Below are 11,151 nucleotides of genomic sequence, written 5' to 3' on the forward strand. Positions count from 1 at the left end.
TGTTTAGACAATAAATTAACATCTCTCACTCTACTGGGTTTATTTTCCTTTATATCACCTACTTTCTGGAACAAAATTTCTCCACTGGGGATACATTCTCTTCATCCCTTGCCTGTCTAACCCCAAAGTGAAAAATGGAGCACCTGARTTTGTGGAAAGCCCATCTTTCCTAAGGTGAGCTGGCTGCAGCAGCACCATGAAAACAAGCRAATGAGACCCAAAGAACTCACACTGCTGTACTCAAAAACATTGCTTTTAAATACTTCCGTGGTCAGATCTTTAATTATTCCTACTTGAGTAGGAAATTAAACAGATAAAGCTTCTCAGCATGAAGTATAACAGTGAAAATGCTCWAGGAAAAGCTGTGATCAAACTGTGAACAACCTCAGAGTGAAGACATTCTAATTATATAAAACCATTAAAAAATTATCAGTTTCATAAAAGTTGGACCTCCTGCAATTTTGCCCAAAATGAAATGCAGTATCCCCGAAGAAGAGCCCAAGCACTGCTGCAGAACACTACTCCAGAAGGGTCTGGAAATTAAGATTGCAGTCAAATCCAAATATTTCCAGAAAGCTGAGGATTTCTTTGACCTAAAAGTTAACTGTACAGATGTAATGCCTTTTCTTTTATTACTTTAAACTTCACTTCACACAAGAGAAGGATATTGCAATTCACCCTCATAAATTATCTTCCATGTTCCCTCACATGAAACAGTGGGAAGTAATCACCCTATTTTGCTATCTTGATATATCTTTAAAGGTAGTCATTAAGAGAAACGTACATCCAGCAGGTGAACAGAGATAACTGGTCATAAGTGATGACAGACAAAAATACACAAGTATCTGATCTGAAAAGGGGCCAAGTTGGAAGCCAGATGCACACTGAACTATCCACTTTAATGGCTGTTTATTCAGCTCATGTCASGATGATTCAACGCATCTTTACACGCAACTCCCTATTCATACAGCATTTTCTAGCCACAAAACCAGGCATTTTCCATTTCTTTCTCTAAACAAAGGCTAGAACAGTGGAATGGGAACTTGCCATTCAGCAGCGGAAACTATTTGTAAAGCTGGGAAGCTGGAGACACTGGGAAGAAAAGGCTTTAATGAAACTGGCCACTGTGTGTGCCAACTGTCAAGACTTTATATATTCTTCCAAGGAACCCCGACTGAGGCTTTTTCTGTATTTACTCTTTACATCCCAGTTATTATAATACTTTGCATGATGCAAAAGAACAAAAATTGTGAGAAATACCATATTAGAAACAAGCAGCCTTTTTCYCCCCCTGCACTCAGTGACCCATTAACTTATTTTTGGTTCTGTACAAAGCCAGCACCAAGACATTTGTGACTCATTATCAACCAGGCACTGGAATTCACCACTAGCTTTTCAGCTGATCCACATCCAAAGGAAATCCCCATATGCTAGGAATTTCTAAAATACAAGYGTTCCCGTGTTGCCTGGTAATCCGACAGTTGCCATATGCAACAGAGGATATGTTTATATTTATGTTTTTGGAGGCTTGTAACTYAGCCAGAGGCAGATAAATTTTCCCAAGTTGTGTCACTGTCCCYCAAATATAAACATAACACTGTTTCAGGTCACTGCTCCAAAACACGGAGGCAGTAGAGCTGTGACAATTTTCCAGATCAACACTTAAGCCTAAAATCTTTTTATTGTTGCCTTTTTTTTCATTGTGAGAGCCCACATTCTGGGCAGAAAGATGTGCTAGAGAAACCAGCTCTGCTCACTACACAGCTTTCATCATTCATTGATTCATTCATTGATTCATTCATTGATTCATTCATTCACTCCCAGAGTGCAGTCTGTCCTGTGTGTTGAGGAGGAAAACTCTCGTGGGTTTGGCTTCGGTGTCTGCTATGACACAGCTTCCTAAAATGACTGCACAGCACACACAGCAGTGCTCTCAYCAGCCAGGGGTTAGGCAGCATGGCATTTTACAACACCCCAGCATTTAAGTGACAGCTAAATGAGCAGAAGTCTTACCTGGGAGCATCACGTTCAATAACCAGTCCTTTGAGAAGGACCTTCAGCATTACAGCAATCACACAAAACTTCCACAGTCATCCAAGACAAAAGTTTATCTTATTTCCTTGCCTTTGTAAACARCACACAGAAAGATGGGGAACCAAGGCAAGCACATCACATTTTCCACTTGSTATGGAAAAAGTAGAAGGTGACTATGTAATTAGATGGTGTGATAATGTAGACACCAGGGCTTGCTACAGCAAGGTGGAAATTCTAGTATTTCATACCTTTCAAGAGCTTAACTTGGCAACCTCATTAACATTCTTTGGATTTTTGCATTAATGTAATTACTCTCAATTAATTAAAATAAGGAAAGAATGAAATATGCTTTCACGAGACACTGACATGAATAATATTCAGGAAGCAGAATGGTGAYCACTAATGTACTGATACTTATTAAACTGCAAGGCTGCAGCATYTGAGAAAGTTTCTCCTGCCTAGGACAGGAAATAATTGTCTGACATCCGTTGTCAGAAGCTAAGTAATAGCAATGAGCTCTAACAATAAGTGCTGCTGTGAGGTCTTGATTATATGGAATTKGAATATACAAGCTTCCAAGTGACTCCTTTGCAATTCCCCTGYACTATTTCATAATTCCATTTCTCCTCTCCCCACCTTAGGCTTTCAGTCAGAATTCTACACTCAAAAAGTTCCCAGAGATGTGGGGGAATTATTTGGGAAGCTTGTGGGAACTTGCCTCCATCTCCCCCTCCACTCCGGGCAGCACTTCATTAATGAGGCTGCTTGAAAGAGACCCTTCCCCTGGCAACACCCCTCTGATGGGGACTTGGAAGTAAAAAAGTCCTAGATTGCAAGAACATGGGAATATGTGAACTATTCCCTTTCACATTCCCCAGCAGCACTCTGAGAAGGCTCAAGGGATATCTGGATGATACTTGARTTCAACTTTAAACATCGTTTTGGGCACCGACTCCAGCAAGTTTTACCTCTGCTCCCGAGTACTTCTGTGTGCGCTCCACGAGCTCAGCCAAGCAGACTTCATCACTGACTGGCATGGACTTGAAATGGAGCTTGAAGATTTCCCTGCGAGTGGCTGCATTGGGCAATGGCACATAGATAATTCTGTCTATTCGCCCCGGTCTCAGCAAGGCCTGCAATGAAAGCAYCACAGCAAAAGTTATAGTACATCGAGAAAGTAAAAAAATCACACAACTCAAAAACAATACCAGCGCCAAATAACCAATGATTTCAGCAAAAGCAAGAATCTGCACAAGAAAAGACAGTAAGGTTACTCAGCTTGTGAAATACCAGTTTATGGAAAAAAGGAATCATAAAGGAACCACAGTCATTTTCCTCAACTTTTAGACTTGTTGCAAGGTGTGCTGGAATGTCAGGACTTGGCAGAAGGACAGGTGGCAATGGATACATCCCAAATTCAGATCTTCCCCCAAGACAATGAGTGGAGAAAAGAAGGGTTTTGTTGAAGTCAATCTTACACCCTGGATCCATGTTGCTTTACCCCACATTTTTAGAGCTGCACATGTCTACAGAAGAGCAGGTTATTCTGACAGGGGTTTTATGCACAAAAACAGAGAGGCCAGTGATGCTCAGCTCCATACACGTGTGTTTGGCCCTGCACTTTGGGCAACCATGTTTACTCAGATTATGCATCCACTGGGAGGTGGGAAGGCCACAGAACAAACAGCAATGGACAATGGAAGAGGGGACAATGGCCACGAAGGGAAGAATAGAGGGTTCAGACTGGATAGGAGGAAAAAAATTCTAGAAAAGAAGCACAGTCTCAGAGCAGTGGAAAACTCTGCTCACAGAGGTCTTAAGGCAAAGCCATGCTCTCCCCAATCTAGTCTGGTGAAAGCCCTGCATGTGCAGGAGGAGGATCGCTGGGCCTCTGCAAGCTCCCTTCAAACAGCTCTCTGGACAGGGTCAAAAAGTAAACTTTATCTATATATAAAACAATTATATCCGATTTGGAGCAGAAGCCAAGCTCTTAAATTTATGAGAAAAGAGGAAGCTCATTTCCCTATGTTTATAAAAAATSTCCAAGATTTTTGAAAACCATCTACAGTAAAAAAAAGTAAAAAACTCTCCCAGCCTTTCTTACAACATTCAGAAAAAAGGAAAGCAAAATACAATAATCCCGTGCACAGTGAATGCACATAAATAGTATTTAAACYATTTTTTAAAAACTGAACAATGTTTATAAGATTCAGCATGTAACCTAAATTGTTTTTATGTTATGGTTCTCCCTTGGGTAGAYTAGTTTGAGGTCCAGATGACTAGAGATATTGCATGGCTGTCCTGGGCTGTCAGCCAATAAGTCTTTTCCCAGCCTGATCATGTCAGTGAAAGTCATGCTGAAAAAATAGTAGGAAAGRGCTTTCCTTCCTGCACAGCATTGATCAAGTTAACACCCTTCCTAGAGTTTCTTTAAAAAGMCTGTTGTGGTGCTTCAGAGTGGAAAAATGTATCCTGAATGTTAAGAGATGTCTTGTTATTTTTAAAACAGAACATGAAAACGCTCAGCAGAAAGCGCACAGCCCTGTGATGCTGCACTGAGCCGTGCAAGGATAGAGCAAGGCTGTCCTGGGAAGAGCAAAACTCAGTACCCTGCAGAGGCCAGTGCTGGATCCCTACAGAAGAGAGAAAGAAATAAGCTGTCTGCTGCTATTTGCTCAGCAGACTGTAGTGCTTTCCACAGCTCTCCTGAYAAACCCACCACAGAGCTCAGTTCACTGACGGTATCTTGGCTGGTGTGTAATTTGGTGTCTAAATCATGTGTGCGTGTGTCAGGATGTTGCCATTTTTTGCCAACACACTTGAAAGAGAAATTTGCATGTTTCAAGACTAGGCTTGGAGGGAGAGGAATTAGACTGCAACTGTGTTCTGCGTGCTCTTAAGGAAATGCCTATAGCCAATTCTATTATTTAGAATAAACAAGAAACGTTCACGTGATTACAGTGGTGTGCCTCTTTCAAACCAAGGCAGGTTTCATCAGGACACCCAGGTAATTAGAACATTTTCTAGAGCCAGCTTAGCTTCCCACTGATGAATGACCAGGGCTGCTGTGCAGGTGGGACAGGGAAAACTCAGCTCAGTGCCAATCAGCTGGGAGCAAGCGCTCCAATGCCTAGCTTTTAGTTCCGAGGCACAATAAACACAACTGCAGATACAATACAGTGAATGCACTTTTTTTTTGGTCAGTGACTAAAATCTGTGTTGCCTTCAGTTTGTCCCCAATGCTTTATGTTTTACATATGGTCGTAGTTGTAGGCCCAAGTTTTAAGCACACTATCATTACTTTTTTGCTACAATCAGGCCCAGGGTCCTTATCCAAGCGACCAGATGTGCTGGGAACTGTACAAAAAAAGCAAAAGTCAATCGCAGCAGCACTCATTGGTTATATCAACACAGACAAAAAGGAGAGAAAATATTCCGTAACCTCAACTTGAGACAGGAATCGGACTCCTTCCGGCCCCTAGAGACAAAAGCAGATTRAAATGAGCTGGTCTCCACCAGCCCTCGTAACGCGGTGACCCTGGGAGACCCTGGGCACAGCCTGACTGCTCCTCRTTCTGCTGTCATCACTTGGGCCCTTTGGCAAGCCACCAGCCTCCCCTCTCCATGCTCCTGAGGAGCTGAAATCAGCAGGAGAGGGTGAGGAAGGGGCCTGCCTTGACCTATTCTGTGTTACTGGAGGACAAAGGCCTGGTCAGGGGCYGGAGATGGGCTGCAGAGCTGCTCTGCTGTGGGCTGCTTGGAACACAACCAGAAAGCAACAGCAACTCAAGGCCTCTCTCATCTGCAGGACATCACGCTGCCCTCTCGGGCTTTTGGTCTCTGCATACTTCTCATGGAGTTGCTTCTCCTTTCTGGTCAAAATAGAACTCAGAATGGAGCTGCACGCAGAGGTTGGCAGTAAGGGAACAAGACACCCCTCATGATGTTTTTGCCCACTGGAGGGAACTGARCTCTTCCTGGGTTGCTTAGGGAAGCCTGCTGAGGGCTGTGATGTGGACACCCACAGAAGTGGTGTCACTTCAACCCTGAGGCAGAGGCTATGTTCACTAGCAGTGCTGAGTTTGATGGGTACTAGCACCAATTTTTCCCTCAACATCACTTTTCGCACACTCCTAAAAGCTGCTGCTTTCCTCAGTTGCATGATCCAGGCTTCACTACAGGCAGGATTTTGGAGGTGGCTGCTCTAGGCACGCCATGGCTTTCACAGTCCATTCCAGAAGATGGAACTTCAATCTTGCAATGTGCACTTTTAAAATGGGGAGGAGAGCAATAAGGACAACCAGGTCACCTGCAGACCAGTCCCACTGCCCTGGGGTGGCTGCACTGTGATTAGATAGTGACCCACTGGCAAGGCACGAGGTGAAGACACCTGGATGGATCAGGAGGAGGAGGAGGAGGAGGGATTCAGCAGGAGCAGGCGGTGGCTTGGCTGAGCAGGAGCAGAGGCAGGAGGGGGAGGGTGAAGAGTTGAAGCGGGGCTGCAGGCCCGGGCAGATGCGGCTGCCGGCAGCGCGAGATGAACCGCTCGCGGCTGGGAGATGCAAACCCGATTTGGGGAGAGGAGCACACAGGAGGTGGGAAGTTGATGGGGCCAAAATTAATTGATGTGTGCGCAGAGCTACATAACTCATTGATGTCAAGATGCAAGGCTTGCATAATTTATGTCGGCCAGAAAGGGCACAAAATTAAGTAATTGGAGTTTTGGTAGAAACCRGAATACTTCCAAACCAGAATACTTCGTACCAATGAGCAATTCTTCTGCAAGTWTATGGGATTTTTTTGTTGTTACCACAATAGTTATGAAACGGGTCAAAGTGCTCATGCATTTTAAGGCTATGAGTGGTACAGATACAATGCTCTTCTGGAGAGCACTAGGAAAGTGGGGTACTTGCCGTGTAATACAGGGGTATCAATAGAAAACCCACTTTTTAAAGGAGAAACTACTCCCCTTTTAAAAAGAGATATTTATCTTTTTTTTTTTGTAATTAAAATGGAGTATTCCCTCAAAATATATMATTGGAAAAGATACCTGGGTAAAAAATGTGTATTTGGTGTGCAATTATGAAGGTAATTATTTTAGGAAAGAAAACTTAAACAGGTAAAGCCTCGAAAATATTTGTGGTTCCTGTTAAGAATGGACCCGATTTAACCTTAGGGCTTTGCTAATTTTCCTCCTCTCTTTCCCATTTTTTTAAAGCATCTACTTTCAGTTAGCTTTCTCAAAGGATACTTGGCTATTTCAAGAAGTCAGTGTCAAAGAAAGCAGAACTAAAACTCCAGCAGAAGTACAACCAGCTGATGAGCTTTCCGGGAGATGGGAAAAAAGACAGTTTTCCTACTGATGTATCTCCACAGCCATGCTTTGTTCACCAAAAGCATTCTTAATCAGATCTTACAGCAGTCACATACAAACAGTGCAAGACAGTAATCTAGAAAAAATAAATACAAATTAAAAACCCTCAAACAATCAGCAGCATATGGAGGTGTGTAAGGGAAAGGGAGTCAGTTCAGCAGGTAGAGAAGCTCATCTGGAGAATCAGTGTTACTRCATGTTCTCTGCTACTCCACAAGTAGCAACAGATTTTTATACTAAATTTAAGATGTTTCCTTTCAAGTAAATACATTGCTTTTAATGCAGAACTTAAGAAATGCAACTGAAAGTTTCATTTTGCCTTTGGAGTCCATTGGGATTAGACCACTGATGAMAATGAGAGGACTGGGAATAGGTCCTTTGTAACTAAATCCTTCCAATTTAAATTGCTATTTATGAACTGTGGTTGTGGCCTCTACTTACACAGAYTCTCCATTCAAGAGATGCTCTATATCTTGTAACCTCATCGGGTAATACTGTAATGGTGGAAGTGGAAAATAATTGCATTTGAACATTTCTAAATCATTTTAAAGTAAGAATCTGAGAATCAGAGAATGACCTAGGCTGGAAAGGACCTTAAAGATCATCTCATTCCAAGTCCCCTGTTAAGGGTAGGGACACTCCACTATCCCAAGTTGCTCAAAGCTCCATMCAGCCTGGCTTTGAATGCTTCCAGGGATGGGGAATCCACAGCTTCTTTGGGCAGCCCGTGCCAGGGCCTCATCACCCAGTCACAGCCTTCCTGCAATCTGTGCAAGCAGTAGCTGTTTATGAGATGCTTTCCATGGTTTTGCCCACATGTCAGGACAGATGCATTGCAAATGTGGGAAGTGTTAAGGCCTTCTTGTGCCATCATTTATCTCTGGCAGGAGTGAAGTCAGCTCCCATAAAGGTGCTTTCTCCTACGCTTTTGAGGCTCACCTCGGTGACTGATGTTTTCAGAATCGTTCTGTGCCAGAGCAGGTCACGCTCCCAGTCCAACAGATCAGGAAGTGCCAGGCATTTTAGGATCTTTAAAAGTTTCAAGTACAGGAAGTTCATCCATCCTGTTTGCTAGAGAGATTAGTAGAGACTTTTTTGCAACCATGGGTTGATTACCAAAATTAGAAGGTGCTGAGGGGAAAAGACACATTGGAGTGCCGCTATTAAGGACTTACAGACTGCAGACCAGCAGAGAGCTAAATGTTACTGTTCCACAAGGCTTTTATTCCTGCTCCATCTGGCATGAGCTGCTTTGGGAGACAGCCCCRAATTCCTCAGTTCCAGGTGACACGCTTATTCACTGTGTCACAAGGCTGCAGTCTTGTAATTACAGGCTCCCGAGTCAAGCGATACTGCTTTGTTCCTGCCAAGAGCCCCTTTCCTCACACTCTTCCACCTCCCCACCTTCTTCCTTGTGTGCCAATGTCTGTCACCGCCATCAGCACATGCCAACATCTCTAACCAGTTTCCCTCTTTGATGACTTTTTTGCCGGCCACCACCCTTGTACGTCTCCCAAGATCTGTGCAGATTACTCTGTTGTCATTACACAACATCTACGAYTCCTCTCAGGGTGGAGCAGTTTGGTTCCATAACCTACWGCGCATCYACTAYTTCATAAAATGCATTTRCTACCAGAATTTTMCTCAATATTATTACAAAGCAGCTCYCAGAAAATGCTGCGGTCCCCCGTGCAAAGGCTTCACTTTCCACACAGATTTATAAAAGCCAGGCTGCACAGCCTTTCCATGGTGTCAGTCTTGCTCAAGACCTGGAGCGTTGTGCAAGTTGACAAGAAAGGACATGATAGTTTGACAGCAGGTGTTCAGCAGGAACGCGCTACCGAGCGGCAGCAGCGCGGCAGGGAACCCTCTGCTCAGGCATTCACCGGGAGCACGAATTAAAGGCAGGGAGCAAACATGGGGCTGGATACACTGGCAAACAGCAAACCGACTCCAACTGGGAGACAGCTGATATGACTCCAGTCCAAAGCACAATGAAGCGATACGGTGAGTGAACCATCTCCAAAATAAGAATGTGATCTGTTCCTCAGATGCCCTGCTTTTGTAGCAGCTCCTCCCTTTGCTTATCCTCCAGATCTACACATTTAGTTAATCTTTTCCCTTCAACCACTAATTGGTACCCGTTTGTCACATCACAGTTTGTCACATCAACAGTGGGAAACTGCTCCATGTAATTCAATGTATCTCCTGGAACTGCTCTCTTTGCGGGCTACCAAGAGGAACTTACACCTTCAGTGAGCACTAGAGATCAGTTTCTTAGCTCTTATAGCAAAAGTTTACCCTACAATGTGCCAGTGTGCAGGAAAACAGCAAATTTATTTCTCCTGACAAAATGAAACCTGGCAAAAGAACTGCCTTGAATCAACAGAAACCATTGTCATCACCTGCTTGAAGGACATGCCCTGCTTCTGCATGTTTCACAGCAAACCAGTCATTTCCAAGGGTGGTGATTTAAAACAGATACAAGCACTACTTCAATAACGAACTCGCAATCAGGCAGTGCTTAGAGTACTTCAACAAAAAAAGAATTTCCAGAGTAGATGTGAAAGCATATCAAACCTCAAAAAGCTCAACGAATGGCCAGGTTTGTCGTTCCAAACCTGCACAAAGCTGGACGCCACAAAATATTCACATCCTTTTTAATGAGACTAACAGCAGTGCCCTGACCACTGCGCATCACCACCATGCCACTGGCAGGGTGTGATTAATACAGCCAATTCACAGAAATCGTGGAGAAAGGAGGCTTGAGGAGACTTGTTCCGTTGCAATGAGACCGTGCAAACACAACTGTGAGGAACAATGTGCTCCTTGGCCCATGCAGACAATACCAGGGCACGTTTTTATGTAGTTTTGTGCAGATAGGATTAAAATATCTCAAGAAACTGAGTTTCAACCTCTTCTCTTGGCAGAAACATCTGCAGGCAGATACTCTGCAGCTGCAGAACCAGTATCTCCGTGCTTTTTTTTCCCATCTGATATTTCAAACAGTTAAATTGGCCAGTTGGCACAAATCACTGCAGGGCTCATTGGGAGCCAAGCTTTGCCCAGGCCTCCATCTATGAAACTCTAAACCTGTCAGAAACACGGCCCATTTTCAATGCAGTAAAAGCAGTGCAAACCCAAGCAACCATGCTGATACAATTCCAGTTAGGCACCACAGAAATCCAGCTCYGAATTATGTGTGTTCAAACCCACTGGGGCACCGACAGGGAATCAGGCTCTCTATCCCCCCTGCTTTGCCAATATGATCTCAGAAAAGCAATTGATTCTTCACAATCTGCCTGTATCTTCAGGACACTCAACCACACATTTTACAGCCACAAAATTCCTTTGCAAAGGGGGKTGTCAGACACAAGGTCTTGTCCTTTCCCCATGTCCAATCTGAGTAATGGCATGAGAACAGAGGATTTCCCAATTTTGGGCTGTTTTCCTTCAATTTTAGCAAGGAGCAGGAGCTCTCTAGTCCTTCACCACTTGCTGGGTCTGACAGAGGTTTCAATGTGGAGACGGCACTGAAAGGCACCCGCTCCTCTAAATGCCATGCAGCCTTTCCTCCCCATTTCTAATAAAATGATTTTTAGTAATGTTAAAATTAAGTGAAGGGGGAAAAAAAATCTATCATCAGCTAATAAACAACATAACACACCCTCTCCAGCGTATGTTTACATAAGAGAGTCCTCCATGCTCCTGTCTAAGAGGTGCAAAACCTCAGGAATGTCAGC

General features: G+C 43.8%; 1 protein-coding gene across 1 annotated transcript in view; it reads right to left on the reverse strand.

Annotated features, from left to right (window-relative positions):
* Positions 1–11,151, reverse strand: part of AFG2A (AFG2 AAA ATPase homolog A) — a 163,047-nt gene that overhangs the window by 35,717 nt on the left and 116,179 nt on the right. The window contains exon 15 of the mRNA XM_057377170.1: positions 3,003–3,167. Coding sequence (XP_057233153.1) covers positions 3,003–3,167 — 165 coding nt within the window. The remainder of the gene's footprint in view (positions 1–3,002; positions 3,168–11,151) is intronic.

This window comes from Malurus melanocephalus, unplaced genomic scaffold (assembly GCF_030028575.1).
Source record: "Malurus melanocephalus ecotype Western Australia unplaced genomic scaffold, MMel_1.1 scaffold_304, whole genome shotgun sequence".
In the NCBI taxonomy this organism is placed as follows: Eukaryota; Metazoa; Chordata; class Aves; order Passeriformes; family Maluridae; genus Malurus; species Malurus melanocephalus.